This window comes from Equus quagga, chromosome 12 (assembly GCF_021613505.1).
Source record: "Equus quagga isolate Etosha38 chromosome 12, UCLA_HA_Equagga_1.0, whole genome shotgun sequence".
Lineage (NCBI taxonomy): Eukaryota > Metazoa > Chordata > Mammalia > Perissodactyla > Equidae > Equus > Equus quagga.
This window is the reverse complement of record NC_060278.1, coordinates 9,253,748-9,275,009: the sequence shown is the minus strand read 5'-3', so window position 1 is coordinate 9,275,009 and position 21,262 is coordinate 9,253,748. Positions and strand designations below refer to the sequence as shown.

The window sequence follows — 21,262 nt, the reverse complement described above, 5'->3', positions numbered from 1 at the left end:
TATGGCAGAGCCCCAACCGTAGGATCTTATGTTAGAAATGACCTCAGAAATTATCCAGCCCAAAATTAGAAATTTGAGGGCAGGGCAAAAGGAAAGCACTAGAATTTGAAAGGAGATAGTTAACAGGAAGGGAAATAAATTCATCTGTGATGTTCTAGTCATTTATCTAATAGAGGCAAATAGCTTCACATACCTTAATAATCTCTAGGTTACAGTACATTAATTAATGTTCATGGTAATTATCCTGAGTCATCAAAGAAAGATTAAACATATTCATTTTTTCTGTTTGAGAAGGCAGAGCAGTGTATACTATATTTAGGAAGATTATCATCTAAAATACCTTTAAAAACTCCTACTCCTTAAATTTTAAAAAAACTTTAGATTTTTCACGTACCTGAAAAAAATCACTTTTTAAAGTGGAAACACCATGCTTTCTGATGGTAGGAGATATTCATTCTGTACAATAAATACTTACAGAAAAACTGGATTCACATTTTCTCTCACTTACTTTTGAGGATATACAGAGTCTGTTTCCTACCATTAAGTCGGTGGTGTTGCTTCCTTCTGATTCACTGACTCGCTTATTCTGTCCTCTGATTGGACGACACTAGATGGGAAAGGAAATAACCCCAAGGTTGTGGGGAAAATCATTTCATAGCAGTCACTTGATTTTGGTGTTAAAATGTTACTTCTAGGACATGGAGTAAAAAGTTCTCTGAAGGTGGTAAATTGTTAAGAAATGTAACTGCCTTTCTGGTCCTATTGTGTTTCCTGTGCAATCAGTAATAACTTATAGCTCCTCTAATAGAAAGGAGAGCCAGAATCCCAAATTTCTGTGCTCATAGCTTCACAACAAACTGTGTTTCAAAAGCCTCTTTGGTTGGTTAGTCTCAGGTAGTTCCCTTTCCTGTACCAATGGTTCTCAAAATGTGGTCCCCAGACCAGAAACATCAGTATCACCTGGGAACTTACTAGAAATGTGACTTCTTGGATCCCACTCAAGACCTACTGAGTCAGAAACTCTGGGATCGGGACCCAGCAATCTATGTTTTAATAGGCCCTCTTGGGATTCTGATGCTTGCTAGGGTTTGAGAACTGCTGCCCTAAATCATAACGGAATGGTAAAATTCATGGTCTTGTGTTTTGCCTTCCCATTTACAATTATATTCCAAATTTGCATATGTTAGCTATGTCAAATTTTCTGTCTTTTTTCACTGCACATTGTTTTATGGTGAAAGAGATGATTCTGTCGATCAATATTTTTGAAAGATCTCCTACGTGCTTCATATTGGAGTTCAATTTTTTTCTTATAGAAAAATTTGAAGGTAACCTGAAATCACAGTACTTCTGGAGGCCCAAAAGAATGGAACTTTGTTTTGGAATTCACCATTATGCAGGAAAGGTAAGAACTTTGAAGAATTATGACTTTCTCTTTAGTCTTTTGTTAAATAATAAAGATACACATGAAAATTATGGGCCAAAATATTTATAGATGCTTATAATGGGATGGCCATCTGTTTCTGCCCCTATCTCGTCCTAACTCTACTCTCCAGCTTCCCACAATCTGTCCTATCCTTTGCCAACCCACCCCTCCCCCCCCCCCGACTCCAGGGCATCCACGTCTAGCATCTATCCTGAAAAGGTGAAAAAAATAATCTTTCTCTTAGTTTGACAAACACAAGGTTATAGGTTTTCTAGAGGAATTTTTATTAATAAACTAAGGGAAAATAAGAAAGAAAAGAAAGGGGTAAGCCTCAAAGAGTCTATTTTTCTGATCCTAAGATTTGGCTTTGGGTGAGATTGGCTGGCAGTGGGTACCTGTTTTTTCCTTCTTTTGATGGTAGCTGGGGACCTTTTATATAAACTGCCTTTTTGGACTTCAGGTGCTTCTCTCTCCATTGCAGTCTTTGTCTCTCCTCTCTCCCGACAAGAGAAGGTGCTGGGCTGAAGGTATGCTCAGATTACTAAACTAACCGAGATAGATGGAATTGACTAACGGGCTGTTATGCAATTAAAGGAAGAAATGTTTATGTATTGATACACGCACATTCCCACACCAGAGCAGACCTCACATATGTTTTCCTACACCCAGAGAACACTTTCTTTCCCTTCTGCAGAGAATAACAGGTCCTTCCCTCAAAACGATGTTAGAAATATTGGAGGACTAAGAGGATATTAAAATCAAGAAAGAAAGCATAGGGGCTGGCCCCGTGGCTGAGTGGTTAAGTTCGCGCGCTCCGCTGCAGGTGGCCCAGTGTTTCGTTGGTTCGAATCCTGGCCGCAGACATGGCACTGCTCATCAAACCATGCTGAGGCAGCGTCCCACATGCCACAACTAGAAGGACCCACAAGGAAGACTATACAACTGTGTACTGGGGGGCTTTGGGGAGAAAGAGGAAAAAAATAAAATCTTTAAAAAAAAATAAAAAATAAAAAAACAAGAAAGAAAGCATAGAATGAGAAATTCATAAGCAAAATAAAATAATTATACTATCTTCCAAATAAACCTCTTTTAAAATATCCATTAAGAATTCCCTATGATCATTTTATCCAGTTGTTTTTAACAATTGTATTAGTCTGCTCAGGCTGCCATGATAAAAATATTTCAGGCTGGGTGGCTAACGCAACAGAAATTCATTTTCTCACAGTTCTGAAGGCTACGAGTCCAAGATCAAGGTCCCAACAGGGTTGGTGTCTGGTAAGACCACTCTTCCTGGCTTGCAGATGGCTGCCTTATCACAGTGTCCTCATGTGGCCTTTTCTCTGTGTACGTGAGCGGGTAGAGAGAGATCTTCCTCTTCCTATAAGGATATCAGTCCTATGGGATTAGGGCCCCACTGTTATGACTTCATTTAACCTTAATTACATTCTTTAAGATCCTATCTCCAAATACAGTCACATTGAGGTTAGAAACTCAACATATTAACTTTGGAGGGACCCAATTCAGCACAAAGCAACAACCATATTGGATTCATCCTACAGAAATCTTTGGGTTACATCGATCTTTAGAAAGTCTTATGGGGCCGGCTCCGTGGCCAAGTGGTTAAGTTCGCGCGCTCTGCTGCGGCGGCCCAGGGTTTGGATCCTGGGCGCGGACATGGCACCGCTCATCAGGCCACGTTGAGGTGGCGTCCCGCATCCCACAACTAGATGGACTTGCAACTAAGATATACAACTGTATACCGGGGGGGAGGGTTTGGGAAATAAAGCAGGAAAAAAAAAAAAAGATTGGCAACATTTGTTAGCCCAGGTGCCAATCTTTAAAAAGAAAAAAGAAAGAAAGTCTTAAAATTATTTGTAAGTGCCAGAAACACAAACGCCCACAGCATATCTAGACCACGCTACTACTGAGACAAAATTCTATAATGGCCAATTCACTGCCGGTGAATCAATTATCATAAAAATGAGAATGCCTTGGTGGCCCCAGGGTGCTACCTTACTGCCGCCCCCAACTCTCTAAATGGAGAAAGGAAGTGCACCAAATTTCCAACAGAAGAAATGAGAGGAATCAAACGTCTTTGGTGATTTCAATGCAGAATCAGTGAGACACAGATTTTTCTCTGACAAGATATGACGTAAACCTGGAGAGGTTTGCTTTCCTGGCCAAGTTGTAAGAGACTGCCTTCATAGATCTTTGTATAGCTGTCACTCAGCACAGAGTCAGCTCTCAATAAATATCTGTTGATAACGATGATGATGATGACATCGATTGTGATAATGATGATAACATACTTTATCAACAGGTCTTCTATAATGCAAGTGGGTTCTTAGCTAAAAATAGAGACACTCTTCCAACTGATATCGTGCTGCTTTTGAGGTCATCAGAAAACAGTGTAATTCGGCAGCTAGTCAACCACCCTCTGACTAAAACAGGTAAGCTAAGGCAATTTCCTTTCACTGAGAAGGTTCCTCGGGCCCAATCAAGTAGTTTCTGACTGATTTTCATGAGTATCATCCTCAGTTTTTCGTGTTGGTTTGTTTTCAGCTCACTAAGTATATCTTTGTTAATATCCTCTGCCCAAACCATCTGAAGAAAACATAAAAATGAATATAAGGAAGCTAGGTTTTTGTTTAAAGAAAAGTGTTTGAAGCACTCACCAAGAAATGTGGTGCTATCCTAGCTACTCAGTAGAAGAATGCTCTCACCTCCAAAGTTCAGAATTGCCTGCTGTTTCAGGACTGGGCAGCTTCTGGATTGTTCTTTGAGGTTCTACAGGTTTAGTGAGCTCTGCCTTATTGATTAAAAACTCACATGCCTTTGCTCCACCCAATCATATAATCCTTGCATTTGCTTTTAGGTAAAAAAAATTTAGTTTGGGTTGTTTTCTTTAGTGGAGTTTAAAATTGTTCTCTTCATTTCTTTTTTTATAGATTTATTGAGGTATAACTGACATACAATGAACAGCACATATTTAGGCAGTAAAACTGGAAGAGTTTTTGATGGTAAAATTGGATGAGTTCTTGACATACGTAAACACCTGTGAAACCATCACCACAATCAATAGTGGACATAGTCGTCACCCCCAAATGATGTTTCCTCGTGACTCTGTAATCCCTCCCTCCACTCCTCGCTGCCCCTATCCAATTGTTCTGGCACCATTTGTTGAACAGGTTGATCTTCCCCCAGTGAATTGCTCAAGCACCCTTGTTGAAAATCAATTGACTGTATTCTATTTCTGGACTCACTATTGTGTGTCGCTGGTATTGGTCTGTCTTTATGGCAACACCAACTTCTTGATTACTGTAGCTTTATAAAAAATTTTGAAATCATGTAGTATAAGTTCCCCATCTTTGTTCTTCTTTTTCAGAGTTGTTCAGGCAATTATAATTCCTTTGCTTTTCCATATAAATTTTGGAATGGACGTGTCAGTTTCTACCAAAAATCCTGAGACTTTGATTGGGATGCACTGAAGCTATAGATTAATTTTTGGAGAAGTGCTGTCTTCACAGTACTGTTTCTTCCAATCAGGGAGCATAGTATAGCTCTCGATTTACTTAAGACTTCCTTAATTTCTCTCAGCAATATTTTGTAGTTTTCAGTGTACAAGTCTTACCCATCTTTTGTCAAATTATCTGCTCGTATATCACTTTTAGGCTATTATAAATGGTAATTTTTAATTCAAATTCTGTATGTTGCCGGTACATAGAAATACAGTTGATTTTAGTATATTGATCTTTTGCCCTGCAACATCGGTAAACTTGTTTATTAGAGTAACTTTTTGTTTGTAGATTCCATAGGATTTTCTACATAGATGATCATGTCATCTGTGACTAAAGTTTGCTCTTTCTTTTCCATTCTGTTTACTTTTTATGTCTTCATCTTGCCTGGCTAGATGGCTAGAGTCGCCAATACAATGTTGAATACAAGTGGCGAGAGTGAACATTCCTGTCTTATTCCTGATCTTGGGGGAAAAGCATTCAGTTTTTCTCTAAGTGTGATGTTAGCTGTAGGTTTTTCATAGTCCTGTATCAGGAGGAGGAAGTTTCTTTCTATTCCTAGTTTGCTGAGTTTTTATCAGGCATGCCTGTTTGGATTTTGCCAAGTGCTTTTTCTGCATCTATTGAGATGGTCATCCATTTGTGTTTTTTTTTAATCTGCAAATATGGTGAGTTACATTGATTGATTTTTAAATGTTATACCAACTTTTTATTCCTGAGATGAACCCGACATGGTCATGATGTGTTAGACTTTTTATTTGTTGCTGGATTCAATTTGCTAACATTTCGTTAAGAATTTTTGCATCTATGTTCATGAGAGATATTGAACTGTAGTTTTATTCTAATTTTTTTCTGACTTTGGAATCAGAGTAATACTGGCCTCATAGAATTAATTGAGAAGTATTGCCTCCGCTTTAATTTTCAGGAAAAGTAGAATGAGTATTATTTCTTCCTAAAATGCTTTGTAGACTTCATCAGTGAAGCCGTTTGGGCCTGAAAAGTTTGGGGGGGAGAACGTTTTTGACTACAAATTCAATTTCTTTAATAAACATAAGGCTATTTAACTTATCTAATTTTTTGAATGAGCTTTAATAGGTTGTGTCTTTTAAGAACTTTGTTTTATCTGTGTAGTCAAATGTATTTACATGAAGTTGACTATAATATTCCCTCATTATCTTTTCAATATCTGTAGATCTTGAAGTTATGTCAGCTCTCTCATTCCTGATATTGATAATTTGTGTCCTTTCTCATTTTATTCTTGATAGATTTTCTAGAAAGTTATCAATTTTATTGTTATTCTCAAAGAACCAGTTTATGGTTTCATTGATTTTTTTTTCCTATTGGTTTTGCTTTCTATTTTGTAGAGTTTTTTGCTTTTTATTGCCTCCTTTCTTCTATTTACTTTGGGTTTTATTCTGTCTTTTTCTGATTTCTGAGGTGGAAACTTAGATCAGTGGTTTAAGAAAATGTTTCTTCTTTTCTAATATATTCATATATATGGGTTATTATAAGTCTTCTGCTTAATTTCTAAATATATTAGGATTTTCCAGGTATCTTTTTGTTATGGACTTCTAATTTAATTCCATAGTGCTCAGAAAGCATACTTTGTATGATTTAATCCATTTAAATTTGCTGAGACATGTTTTATGGTCCAGAATATGGTCTGTCTTGTTTTATGTTTCATTTGCACTTGAAAATAATTCTGCTGTTGTTGGGTGGAACGTTCTATAAATGTTAGTTAGGTCAACGTGATTGATAGTATTGATCAAGTCTTCTGTATCCTTGCTGGTTTTCCCTCTCCTGGTTCTATCAGTTACTGAGAGAGGAGTTTTGAAATATCTGACCATAATTGTCAGTTTATCTATTTTTCCTTTATTTATATCAGGTTTTGCTTCATGTAATTTTAAGGTCTATTATTGGGTGCATAAACACTTAGAATTGTTATATCTTCTTGATGAATAGCCCCCTTTACTATTATTAAATGGCCCTTTTTATCCCTGGTAATATTCTTGGTTCTGAGATCTACTTTGCCTGATATTAATATGAAGACTCCAGCTTTCTTACTATTAGTGGTTGAATGGTAAATCTTTTTTATACTTTTAATTTCAGCTTATTTTTGTGTTTATGTTTAAAGCGGGTTTTTATAGACAGCACATAGTTGGACCTTGCTTTTTTAAATGCAATTTGATAATCTCTGTCTTTTAATTGGAGTGCTCAAACTATTTACATTTAATGTGATTAATGATATGGTTGGATTTGACTCTACCACCTTGCTATTTGTTTTCTGTTGGGTGCATCTGTTTTTTTCCCCTAGGCTTCACTTGGGTTCCCCTTCCTGCACTGCAGCATAAAACCTCTTCAGACAGAAGCTGGGGTAATCATAGGCCTCACCTCGTTTGTTCCCCTCTCTCAGGGCTTGATTTCCTGTACTGCTTGATGCACAGTTTATGAAAGCTGTTGTTCGTAGACAAATACTGTATGATTCCATTTACATAAAGTACTTAGAGTAGTTAAAATCATAGAGATAAAGAGGAGAATGGTGGTTGCAGGAGCTGGGGGTGGGGGGAATGGCGATGGTATTTAATGGGTATAGAGTTTCAGTTTTACAAGATGACAAGAGCTAAGGAGATGGATGGTGGTGGTGACTGCACAGCATTATGAATGTATTTAATACCACTGAACTGTACACTTAAAAATGGTTGAGATGCTAAATTTTATGTTATGTGTCTTTTACTACAATTTAAAAAAAATGGAAGGAAAAAGAACCCTATTGTTCCCTATATTTTGTATTTTTTTTGTTATTTCGGTTAATCCAGTCTGTTACTTTATCTTGCCCAGAAGCAAAAGGCTTTAGTTTTGATTTTAACAATCATCATCTCTTTCTATATCCACCAGAAGCATCTATACATCTAACTTCATGTTTTCCACCCTTATAAAATATGCAGTCAGGTTCTCGATATTATATTATGCCTCCTGACTATCAGCAGAACAGTGTCTAGTGGGCTGGGGAGAAGAGAAGCACTTCATAGTCAAAGGTGTTTCAGTACCTGAGAACTTCAAAGCTATCAAAGGCATTTGGGCTTTATATTCACTTAGATAGGCAAACATATAATAATAATAATAGATAGCTTTGGTTAGAAATTGCAGTGTGCTAGCCACTGTGCTAAGTAGTTTCGTTTACTCCTAATAACAACATTATAAGAAGGTACTACTTTTACAGATGAGATGTTGAGGCTTGGAAATGTTGGGCATCTTTCCTAATGTTATCCCACTGGGAAGTTTTAGAAGTAGTCTTGAAAGTTCAGGTTCTTCAATTCTATATTATGCTGTCTCCAAGATGCTAAAATAACCCTGGCCTTCTCCGTGTTTGGCTTCAACTATGAAATGTAGTTTAGCCATTATTAGGGGAAAAGCCACCACAAATCCCTGCAGCTCACATCTCTAGTTTGGTTTATGACAGGTTTCTTCATCAGGCCAACTATAAAAGCAAACTAGATATATTTTCTGAAATTAAGATCTGTGCTCATTTTACTTCTTGTTGATATGCAGAGATGAATTTTTAAAAGGCTTTTGTTTATTTTGTTAAATAATTTGATAACTAATGTATAAATTTTGTTAAAGTGAAATTATTAATCCTTTACTGAATTTCCTCTACTTTTTTCAGTTTCCAGATAGACTTAAAATTTTGCTTCTTACTTGGCTAATGTTAAGTTAATGGTATCTATTCAGTACTCAGTCTATCCTAATTAATGTGAACTTTGTGGATTCATCATGCTTCCAAGAAACTTCCAAGTCTGTGGTAATTTTTTTCCAAAACTTTCCCTGGTAATCCTTAAAAAAGAGAGAGAACAATAAGTGAGATTCCCGGAGCTGCTCCTCTGAAGATCACCGGTTACTCTCTCTGTCCACTCTGCGGTCTTCAGTAAGTTTCAGGCTTGAAGACTGAAGAGTGTCGTGTGCAGTCTCAGCCCAGCACGAAGTCATCCCACACGCCCCTCTCAGCATTTTTCCTGGGGGAACGAGGGAAGAGGGATGTGAGCAGAGCAGAGGCATTGCCAGCTACATCCCAGGCAGGCTTCATTCCTGTACCACCATCTCAGAGCCAGTCTTTGCAGCCACAAAGAATGTGTGGGATTGGCCTGTATTTGTCATCTAAAAGAATGAGAGTGAAGAAGACTGATCTTCCTGAAGTGATACTGAATTCTGGAGACATTTTGAACATTACCATTAGGATGATAAACTCTTGGATTGTGGGTTGGTTAGTTTATTGTGCTTGGGGGAGATGGGAGACCAGTGAAAGTGAACTAATGTTTCCAGGCACCCACCATGTGCCAGACATATTATCACGTATCAAAATTCTGTGAGGTAGGCATCATGATCCCCATTTTATAGATTCAGACTGCAACTCAGAGACTAAGTAAATGATCCATGGGCAAAACAATTTAAGTATTACAGCTGGTATTCAAACCCAGGTCTTCCTGGCTTCCAAGGCCGTAATCTTTTCACTACATCATAATTTTTTCACAGCATTGGGTTGTGTACTTTTGTGTAGCCCTAGCACCAGGCACTGTTTCTGAGTGTTAGGTTGAAAATGTCCATCCTCTCAACCATACTTGGTTTGCTTATAACCACTTCATGTGAATTAATGATCTGCATGATTTTTAAGGCCCATTGTAAAGCTTACTTTTGCCTTAAAGAAAATCTCGTATGCCATTTAACAGACACAAAAAAGCAGCAAATTGCTCCCTTTATCATAATCACCCTATATCTTGTAGCAATTCAAAGGAAATCCAGCATTTACCCTACCTTTTCTCTTCTCCAAGGTGGAGTTTTTCTGAATTTAAAATTTGTTACAAATTTTCACGCATTATTTTATCCCTGAGTTTCTCAATAAATAGTTAACTAAGCATGTGAGTCTGAATATTGTGGGGTCAACAATGTTTATTTTAACATTTAAGTAAATAGGGTATATCTTCTAGCTATAAATGATTCTAAAAGGTAAATTAATTTTATCTACATTCCCATAGGTAACCTGCCACGTTTAAAAACTCAAAATATAACAAATTATCAAATGAGGACTTCAGAGAAAAGAACCGACCTGACAAAGGTAAGAAAGTGCACTGTTCATGGCAGCGGTTCTAAGAACCTAACCTTTACAATGGCAGTGTTTTGTGCTCCTAAAAATAAATAGCCTTTTCCTTAGTTTTTCTCCCTCTGATCTTTTTTTTCTGCTTGAGCAGATATTTATGTTATGTTCATATTACTGCTAGTCAGTAGAATAATCATGCGTTTCTGATATATTCCTAACTCATCATTTATAGCTCGTGTTAGTATTACACTAAGACCAACTAAAATGTATTAGCTAATTCAAAGAGAATCACATGCTATGCCAGACCAATTCCAATTCCAATGAGACTAGCAAAACAATTACCTTAAAGTAAAACTATCAATGACATTTTGTTCTTTTGTGTGTATGAAAGCCTGGACTATGATAACCACGTGCTCCCTGTAGATCATAAAGTACCATAAGCACTGAAACATCTCTGTTTCCCTTGGTCTTCTTAGGGTGAAATTGGAGAAGCCACACGTCGTGCCAGAGAGACGACCAACATGAAAACACAAACAGTAGCATCATATTTTAGAGTAAGATATTAAATTATGATGTGTTGCGCTTAGGGATGTTATTCTAAATGAAAGTTACAGATTAAAAGCTAGTAACAAATGTCAGAGTGCTATTAGCAAAAGAGGATTTTTATTGTATTTCATTTTCTGTTCGTTAGATATATGACATATTAGAATATACAGTCAAAACTCTGTGGCTTGGTGTGCTTTGATATTTTATCTGTAAAATTATCATATAGCAGGTTGATCATAGTGGAGTTCTACAGCTTGATTAAAATTTGCCCATAGAACCAAACACAGTCCCACTAGAATAAAACTTCAAAGGATTTTTAATTTGATGCTATGATACCCGTCAGTTCTTCTTCCCACTCCTGAGTGATTTTACGATAGACAGATGGGGTGGGGTTGAGCATTCATCTCCATTCCATATCTCCCTGCACATAGACGAGCTGACAAACCTCAAAAGAAAAATAGAACTGGTGTAGGGGCGGGGCAAGGAGAAGGGACACCAGAGAATCACAGTAACATGCCAAGGAAGTGAGTCACTGTGTCCTTAGCATAGCATCAAGGTGACCTTTCTTCCTTGGACACTATGGGGGAAAGGAAAGAAAAGAAGCACTTTATTTTCTCTGTGTTCTGGAGAACTCTAGGTAACCTTGCCCTTGATATTGGTTCCAGTTCTGTTTGTCTCTTTTGATAAAATTTTATTAACCAGCCAATGAAAATGAAGAAAATATCACCTAAAACTTGGAAATTATTAATAGTTATACAGTCATGTGCTGCATAATGATATTTCGATCAACAATGAACTACATATATGACGGTGGTCCCATAAGATGAATACCTTATAGCCTAGGTGTGTAGTAGGCTATACCATCTGGGTTTCTGTAAGTATACTCTATGATGTTCACGCAACAGCGAAATCGCCTAAGGACGAATTTCTCAGAATACATCCCCTTCATTAAATGAAGCATGACTAATTTAATGGGGGAGGGGGGTTTGGGTTAAATTTACTGTAAGTGTTTAGTGAATAAATCCAGTTCCCTAACAGAATCAAAAAATACTTTTAAAAATAGCTGGATAGTTTTAGTAAATATTTTTCAAGTCCTAAGCTCATAAGAGCCAGTATGTGCTTACTCATCTTTGAGTAGCACCTAGTACATTTATATGCTTCATATCTCACGTTCGCTGCTGGTGCATTCAGCTCACATCAGGACCGCACCACAGTTGAATCACCGAGAGTACTTACGGCCACATTGTGTTCTTTTTTAACTGAGTTATCCAAGACCATAATCCTGCCACTGTTGTTGACATCAAACACCGTGTATATCTTTAAATCATTAGTTCATAAAATCATTTTACTCCTCAGGCTGAGGTGAAGGCGATAGAAGATAATTCCATGTGTAGTATGTAATATATTTTAAAAGTCATTTTTCATTCTGCAGAGAAGAATGAACATAGTACGCATGAACTCTGGCTTGGTCCCTGAGAAAAACCAGTGCGTAAATTACAGTCAGCTCTTACTCAGAATGTCACCAGGCACGCAGATCACCTTTGCATCTCCAGTGCTTGGCAGGTGTTTGCATGACGAAAGCAATGATGACTCACCGATAAACGTAATGATAAAGGGCTCCAAGGTGGCAGACCCAGCTGTTTGAAGAAGATCTCATCGGAGTGTGGGTGCCCAAGGGGAAGCCATGCAAATCCAGTGCTTTGTCAGTTGCCCAGTTCCACTGTTCGCTTTGCACTGGCTTTGTAATGTCAGCTTTTATATTTCCAACACTAAAAGAGATCCAGCTGTCAACAGCTATCTATGTCGATACATTTTTTTTCCTTGCCAGTAATTTGTAATCCTGGTCTTTGACATACTAGTTTTGTGGGGTTGCACTTTTAGTTGAACCATGATTATCCAAATATGTTGTACTTAGTTGACCAGTAATTGGCGGCTGTTTTAGTAAGGTATTGCTGCAGAATGCAGTTTTCATATCTGTGCAATTAAAAAACTTCCAAAATAAGAAAATTATCAAACGAGAGCAGATTAGAGTACTTAAATGGATTTGTTTATTTTTATAACCGTGTCCTATATATTAAACTGCATTAACTTCTCAGTCCTTATGTTAAACTAGGAGATGATTCTGATAGGGATTAAAGTGTTTACTTACATACTTTCTCTAAAGAAAGAGTTAGGCAAGGATATTAGCAGTGTAAGCAGGAAAGCAGATTGTGTGCCTAAATAATGCAATTCAGAAAGTTTCCCTGAGAGAATATAATTACTTACAAACAGACTGTATAAAAAATAATTTTATCTATTAATTAAAGTTGCCTTAAAAATTTATAGGCAGCCTTTTAATAGCTAAGTTCTTAGTTATTGCATTTACATTTTTGTGAGTAAACCTGCATTTTAAAAAATATACTATAAATAAAACTTTCATTAATACAGATTTCTCTTCTGTGAATTAGTGCGAGCATTTGTAACATTCAGCTTTCAGATTTTATTCTCATGATAAAAAGAAAGACCTGCTAGTTAGGTTTTTGTCTGCTACCCTGGGAAATTTCTTTTTGTTGCATGTTATAGTATTCTCTGATGGATTTGCTGTCTAAAATGGTGGTGGGCCAACCTCATTTCGTCCGTTGCATCAAACCAAATAATGAACGTCAGGCGAGAAAATATGACAAAGAGAAAGTTCTGCTACAACTTCGCTACACGGGAATTCTGGAAACAGCAAGAATTCGAAGGCTAGGATACTCACATCGGATACTTTTTGCTAACTTTATAAAGCGGTATGTAGATTTCTTTTTTAAGTTTCCATGTGCAGTTTGTATAAAAATGTGTCAGAAGAATTATCGGAAACAAAATAGGAGAGAGAATTACTTGGGTGTCCTAGGAGGGAGGCATTTTGTTCACGCAGATGATTCTGTATTGCAAGAGAAGGTAACTATTACCTGTGGCTGGAAGTTCTATTGTCGGCTGGGAGATCCCACATGGTAGCACAGGGTACAGGTCATAGGCAGCATCATCAGAGGCCTGAGCTTCTGTGCTGAGGAGCTGAAGGATTTGGTTTTCATTCCAGCTTTGCCACTAGCTATGTGACCAGGGGCCTATACCAGTGATTCTCAATGAGGGGACATTTTGCCCCTCAAAGGACATTTCTTAATGTCTGAAGACATTTTTGGTTGTCACAACTGGTGGGATGCGGACTTGCTGCTGGCCTCTAGTGGGTAGAGACCAGGGATCCTGCTAAATATCCTAAAATGTGCAGGACCAGACACCCCACAACCTATAACTATCCAGCCTAAAGTGTTCACAGGGCCAAGGTTGAGAAACCCGGGCCTAGCCTGAACCTCGTTTCCTCATCTAATGAGTGTGCCGTGACTACCCGATAGAATCGTTGTAAGGACCAAATGAGATTCTGTCTCTAAAAGTGATTTAGAAGACATAGAGACTCAGTTAGGTCTAAGGAGTCCTTTTTAATATCTGAGATTAATGTAAAATGAATCAAGCTACATATTAAATCATACATTAGTGGTGATATAGAACTTCAGCATTTTATATTTTTAATATTTTAAGTGCATGTTTCTGATATTTTATCAATTCTATGATTTCCATTAGCCATTAAACCTGAAATTTCAATTTTCAGAAGTGAAGTCCATTACAATTTTCAGCTGAAACCTAGCATTTGAGGAATTCTCCGTATGTAACATTCTCTGACCTTTTTCAGAATGTATAAATTAGTGTTAAGAACAAAACAAAGCTTTATGATTGCACAATGAACTGTAATTTCTAACGCTCTCCCCCAAATAATAAAACACCATCTTGTCTGTGTCAAGTATTCTTTTACTTGAGGTAACCAAGATCCTCACTGAATGAAACGAGAATTCTAATTCTTTTTGCAAATTTTCATTTTTTCAGCAATTTGTGGTAGTTCTTGATTTCTTTTTTTTCTTTAGAGACCTAGGAAAGAAAAGAAAGGTATTTATTTGGAGCACCTTGAAATAAAAAAGACCTTACCACTTTTTCATGATGGAGAGCAAAATTACATAAATCTGGTGACACTCATATTGGCAAATCCTTTATAATAGCTTAAGACAGGCTTTAAAGCTTCAAATTTCAGAGGTCAGAAGTATGGCCAGCATCTAATCACTGGCTTTACTTCTCCCAACTTTATATCCAAAACTAAGAAATTAAAAATATTGGAATTTCTTATAGAACAACAGGTAAATTCTCCGTTGTGTACACGGTGTACCAAAAGCCAGAGGGACTTGGGTTAGACTGGATCGGCAGAGTGGGCCTTAGTGAAGTGACAGAGGTGACAGAAGGTAAGATGGAATCAGATGGGGAAACTGGTCTGGATAAAATTATGAAGAGAGAGATTTAAAAGCCAGACTAACAGTTTCAAAATTATCCATGTTTTTCACTATGTATCGTAAGGAGAACTAAATCTATTTTCTTGATGATATCGTAGTTCAAAGGAGCTTATTTAGAAGGTCAGAAGTGAGAATAAATTCTTAAATGTATCTCCACGTCCTGTGCTATTACAAAACAGCAAATTACTGCATGATAAATGAGGAGGGGAAAAAGCTGAATATACGGAGAACATGTGAATAGCTGTTCTGAATACAGGAAGTTCTAGAAATAAAAGGCTATAAATAAAATAAACCTTTTCTCTGTCACTAATTTGAAAGCTGTCATCCAAATTGGCGTAGACTCTGAGGAAGGCTGAGCAATTTGCGGAGGGCCCGTGGAGGTGTAAATAGCACTGACTAACCCTCCTCAGTCCTGCCTTAGCCTCTGACTGACCCTCCTTGTATGATGCAAAATTCATCAGACACTTTGTTCTGTTGTAGATAAGCTCCTCCGTTTTGTGACAAAGAAATAATCTTAAGGGAAGATAGACAATGTAAACTGACTTTGCACAAGACGCTGGGTTTGGACTGTAGTTGCTTCAAATGAACCCTTACCCTAAGAAGCCACGGAGTTAGCCCCATTTTCCTGCCAGGCACCTATGCTCAGTTTTGCCACCAGAGCTCTGATGCGGCCAGAACTGATGGAAGGCAGCAGGATAGTGGAGCACGGACGCATACATGCTTTGAAGTCAGAAAACCCGGGTTTGAATCCCAGTTCTGCCACTTACTAAATGTGACCTTGTTCAAAGTAACTTGAGTTCTAGAAGCTTCGAGCTTCAGACTCTCTCATCTGCAAATAGGAATGATGATAATAGTATCTACTTCGTATGTGGTTATGAGCACTAAATGAAATAATATATGTGAAGTCTGTTGATAGAACCAAATGTCATCCATACATATTAACTATAATTATTTTCATTATTATTTTTTCCTCAGCCCCAAGGTCCCCAAATTACTTACAGACCCCTACAGTGCTGTGGTCTCAAATCCCACAAGGTAAACCATGCAGCTAACTCATAAAAAACAAAGCCAAAGTCAGTATGTTGACTTCAAAACAAGGGCCACAACAAAGCCTGGGTCTGGGGCTTTCCTCCATAAGCGCATCAGGTCTACCCAGATGTTTATTTCCACAGCAAGTCCCAGAGGTGCTTCATTAGTCATTCAACAAACATTTAATTGAGCACCCACTATGTCCCAGTCTTTGAACAAAAGATTAATCCAAGGATTAATAAAAGAGCCTCTGATGTTAAGAAACTCACAGGTTGGTTGAGGGAATCGGATCTAATGATCTACGTTATCGTACAATGTGGTGGAAACTCCCAGGGCAGGGTGTTGGTCTGCTGTGTTCACTGCCGGGTCCCAGCACTTAGAAGCATGCCTGGCATATGGTAGGTGCTCCATAAATATTCGAAAATGAATGAAAGAATAGTGGATATTCTTAATAAAAATATGCACAGGGTACTCTGAGAACATGAAGTAGAGGTGGTGGAGGGGGGTAGGAAAGGGGAAGACTTCTTAGATGATAGTCAAAATTCAGATAAAGCAGAGAAGCATAAAAATAACACATAAATGCATACTATAAATATTGTATTTTAACTAAGAACATGAACAGATGTTTATTTTTCAATCTTTTGAGATAAGCTTAATTTTTTCCTTTAAAGTCCACTAATCAGAGTTTATTGACTTTCTTCCATAAGCTATCCATAATCCCTTATTTATGATTTGTAGTGAATATTTCTTGAAGTAAAGCAAGAAGTTAGAGATACTTGTGAAACAATCAAAGAGCTGAATATTTCTTAATTCTTATTCTCCTCGACCCTTTATGACAGCTTTATCCACATTTAATTCCATGGTTTTCTAGAATACTTCTTTCTGGAGGCTAACCAAAGCACTGGATGCAGTTTTGTAGAAACAGCTCTCTGGCTTTCCCCGCTCATGTTTCATCAGTTTACCCAATATCTGTTCATCAAAGATATGTTGAAGAGCGTTTCTAGAATATTGAAAGAGGATTTCTTCATTAGGGGAACAAGGAGTGAAGATGGAAGGACATGTGGGCATAGGGAATAACACATAGAAAGGCATAGAGGCACAAACACACATGGCCCTTTGGCATAATTTTAAATAACTTTCATTGCTGGAGCTCAAGATGTTGGTGGAAAATAGCAAAGAGTAAGGCTGGAAAGGCAGGCAGGGATGTATGGCAGGAGGATGCTTTCAGACTACATCATATGTGGCAACAAATGTTAAATGACGGCTTGTCGGCAGGTGTGCTCTTCCCATTTCCTACATTTCTACTGCTTCTTGGCTCACATTTTTTCATTACCTGCCCAGCCTTTGAAAGCACCCGTTTGTGCCATCCCAGCTTGGAACTTGGGAAATGCTTGGAGACTGTCAAGTCAGGAAAGGACATGATCAGCTTTTCATTTTATTAAAATAGTTCAGACAAAGCTGTGGAAGTTGGCTAGGGAATGGGAGGAGGGAGTGAAGATGGACTTAACCGTTTGGGAGGCAATTACAGAAGGCAAGATAAGAATGGATGAGAAGTAGGTTTAAGGTAATGGCAGTAGGAATAGAGAGAAAGAAATGGCTTCTAGAGAGATTTTTAAGTTTGTTGGATGCACAGAGTGAAGAATAGGGAAGAATCTAGGATGACACACAGATTTCTAGCTTTAGTACCGTTTAAAACAGTAGTGACATCATTCACAGAGATAGAAACTAGCAGAGGAAAGAAAAGGTGATGAATTTTGCTGAGTTTGGAGTGTCTGTACGATAACCAGGTGGGCAGTCAGAAGTAATGTGTTTAGAGTTTGTGTAAACAGGGCTGAAGATGCACGTTTAGGAATCTTCACATACAGGGAAGCTGTGCAGGCAGACGAGACACCTGTGGAGAGAGCATAGAAAGAATGGAACATTGCAGAACACTAGCATTTAAGCAGCAAGTCTAAATCTGGGGCATGTCAGAGAGAATGAGAGGGAGGAGGAGCAGCAGGGGGACCGGGTGGGATGGAAACCTTGGGGACACTCTCTCAAGACAAAGAAAGTGGTCAACAATATCAAATGTTGCAGAAAGAACGCTTACGATTAGGATGGAAGACAAGCCTTTAGATTTCGTCACTAAAAGGTCATATGTGATTGAGTACGAGTCTTTATTACCTTGTGATTAAATAAGATTCCGGGAGCTGAGGAGTGATGGGAAGTAGAGAAATGGAGATGGTTATTTTAAACAATCTTTCCACTTATCTATAAAGCCAGTGGGAGATATAGAATCATTTCAGATGAGAGAGACTTAAGGTATTTGTTTTGTACTAAAGGAAAGGAGCCAGAAGAGAGAAATGGGGTTGAAAATATACAGAATAGAAGAGGAGGAGGAGATGGCACGTAGAACACAGGCAGATGGAGAATGGATAGCTCCTCCTCTGAAGGAGGAGATAGTGCGCAAATGAATTTGCAGTTGGGGAAGAAGTCCGTGGAGCTCGTGTCTGGTGGCCTCTAGTAAAACAGAAGACAAGCTTATCTACTAAGAGTGGTGCAGGGGACAGGGGCAAGTGGGGAGACTCAAAGAGGGCAGGAGAGGCTAAATAACTGTTTGGAGAATCGAGTGAGGAAAGTGGCCATGGACACCAACCAGGATTCTGAGCATCCCTGTGGGCCCAGCTGAATCGAGGAAACCACATAGGGAGCACACTGTGGATTAATGGTGATTTTTCTCTGGCAGTGCTGCAAACTCTGAGAGGAGAGCAGAGAAACATGATTGCATGGTCCAGGTTTGCATGTTTGCAGAGCATGTGCAGCAGAAGAACAAGAGTGGGAGAGTCAGGGAGCTCACTAAGGGTTAATCTTGCACCAAGAAATTCTTCCTTTAATTCACCCCTTTCCCCCATTAGACTTTGTGGTCACCTGAAAAACTTGTGGCTCTTCCACTTCTCTCCTGCATTGACCCTTACTCATTTCTTCCGCTCAATTACTGATGTTATTGAACCAATAGAGGAAAACTCCAGCCAGAGACATAGTGTAACTCAAGGAAAAACAATGATGGAAGGTGTGTGTACAGTGGTGGGAAGGTTGCGTGGAATTAAACTCCTTCATCCAGTTTTAAGATCAGCTTCCGATGTTTTTGTGAAGGTGAAAAGAAAAGAATAAAGCTTTCCCTCTGCTTCCTGCCACTGCAGTCCTGCTGTTTTTGGTGCCCAGAGGAAGATTTCTTCTTAAAAATACCCAGCTAATTTTTTTTTTTTTTTGAGTGATAGAGTTTTGGTGGGGAATTTCAGTGTTAAGTGTTGAAAAGCAATCACTAAGGTGAAAAAAACGATGCTCAAATTTGCGTGAATAGACTGGTCCAAATTTGCATCATCTGGAGTCAGTCTACTCCAGAGGTGTTCTGACAGTATCTAAAGGCTCCCCTGGTTAAGTCTGGGGAGTCTCCTCTGTCTCCTGCATAGAGCCATCAGGTGTCTGCTGGGCTACCGAGACCTTGGACCTTTGTGAAATGCTAACAGCCCTTTCTCCTATTTGAAGGTACCATGTTCTCTGCTACAAGTGGAGTGAAGAGCCCCCCGTGAGCCCTGACACCTGTGCCACCATTTTGGAAAAAGCTGGTCTGGATAACTGGGCTCTTGGAAAAACCAAAGTAATGTTTTCACGTAATTTTCAAGAAAAATACTAGTAACTGTGATATTTACTGAGAATTATAACATTTTACAATGATTGAAAATATTGTGGCTTTTTATGTTATAGACTCTTTAGCTTAAAATAAGGGAAGTAAGTTGATAAATTCTTAAAGGTTTCCTTCTTTTGCAAAATGAAACTGCTCTCATAAAAGTTTCTTTTGAGAAATTCAAGAAAAATTGATCTTGAAGATTTATCCAAAAAAGGGTGAAATTTATAATGAGTATACTTCACTTCACATAGTATTGAACACAGACTGATACATTTTCTCTGTCTTATCACTGCCAAATGTAGTCAAAAAGCTGCAGAGAATCATAATAATCTCAGTAGATTTCTGTTTTTCTTTTTTCCTAGTTCTTGAATTTGCTTCTATTGTAAACTTGAAATTTATCCAGAGTGAGATGTTCACCATTGTTGCTAGACTCATTATATGTGTTTGGATATTGGTGTGTTTATGTATTAGATTTGAGAGCCTATGAGAACTTAGCTTATTTAATCCCAGAAAATCAAGTAAAAACTCATAACTAATTTTGAATATGGAAGTAAGCCAGGTGGCTGCTTGGAGAAAGGATGCATAGGGCTTCTCAGAGATCCTCAGAGCTGGGGTGAGGAGATAAACAGGGTACCGGGTCTTAGGGGCACACCAAATGTATCACTGCGGGAGGATGGAGATATCACCCAAGCTAAGACAAAGAAGTACTCATAGGTCGACCACTCAAGGATAACTTAGATCAGCCACGCCATAGACATAGACTAAATCAAATTTACACATTTGCAAAGAAATTGTATTGGTTGTGTCTTGAGGGTGGGAGGTGTGGGAGAGAATTTTCATAATGTTCAGGTGAGAAGTTAGTTCTCTAACAATTTAAGGAATTTTTTTTAATGTTTATCTTAGACTGAGTGTCCTACATATTCAGTAATCTGTATTTGCTTTAGTACCTAGTAAGGGGAAATTCTGAGCATTAAGAAGGTGTGTATTCTATTCACACCATTTTCTTTTAGACGCTCACAAAGGTGAATTTCATCAGGCTGAAATCTCCTGATTTATGGTCTGAAACACATGCCTGACTTCAAATGGAGTTTTTACTTTACTGTAAAAAGGCCCTTTTCAGGTCCAGTTCTGCATGATATTTAAGTAGCATTTTAAAGCTATTTGTATTTTTCCACTTCACCCTTTCCAACTCATTAAAATGGATAAAAGTATTCAATATAGGAACATTTCTAGTGCTGTGCAAAAAAAATTATGACCTTTTTAAACAGATTGAATTTTAAATGAATTGTCAACAGTAGAATGGACTAAATATATTAACATCTAGAGTCTTACAGAAATTAAAACTAAATTCAATCAAAACCCCTAATGCGAAACTGTTTGCCTATGGTGCCAAGCTTTCAAGTAACGGAGCGCTGACAGAGTTCTATAGTCAGAGTTACCAGGTCTCACGACTCAGCTGTTTGAATTTGAATTTGAATTTAAGTGACTTTCTTAGTGGAGTCAATCAACTCTTTTTGAGGTGATTTTCATTAGTAAATTTAGCCATTAAAAGAAAAAAAAAACCTTCTTATTTCCTGAGGGAGGTTGAAAACTCTTAGATAAGAACATCTCCAGGCCTTCAGGTTCCTCCATTGCTCCGAT

The 21,262-nt window shown here is 38.0% G+C and overlaps 1 protein-coding gene across 1 annotated transcript in view; it reads left to right on the top strand.

Annotated features, from left to right (window-relative positions):
- Positions 1 to 21,262, top strand: part of MYO3A (myosin IIIA) — a 218,365-nt gene that overhangs the window by 158,549 nt on the left and 38,554 nt on the right. Inside the window, exons 22-27 of the mRNA XM_046678079.1 lie at positions 1,314 to 1,402; positions 3,744 to 3,873; positions 9,966 to 10,045; positions 10,504 to 10,581; positions 13,136 to 13,341; positions 19,480 to 19,591. Of these exons, the coding sequence (XP_046534035.1) occupies positions 1,314 to 1,402; positions 3,744 to 3,873; positions 9,966 to 10,045; positions 10,504 to 10,581; positions 13,136 to 13,341; positions 19,480 to 19,591 (695 nt within the window). The remainder of the gene's footprint in view (positions 1 to 1,313; positions 1,403 to 3,743; positions 3,874 to 9,965; positions 10,046 to 10,503; positions 10,582 to 13,135; positions 13,342 to 19,479; positions 19,592 to 21,262) is intronic.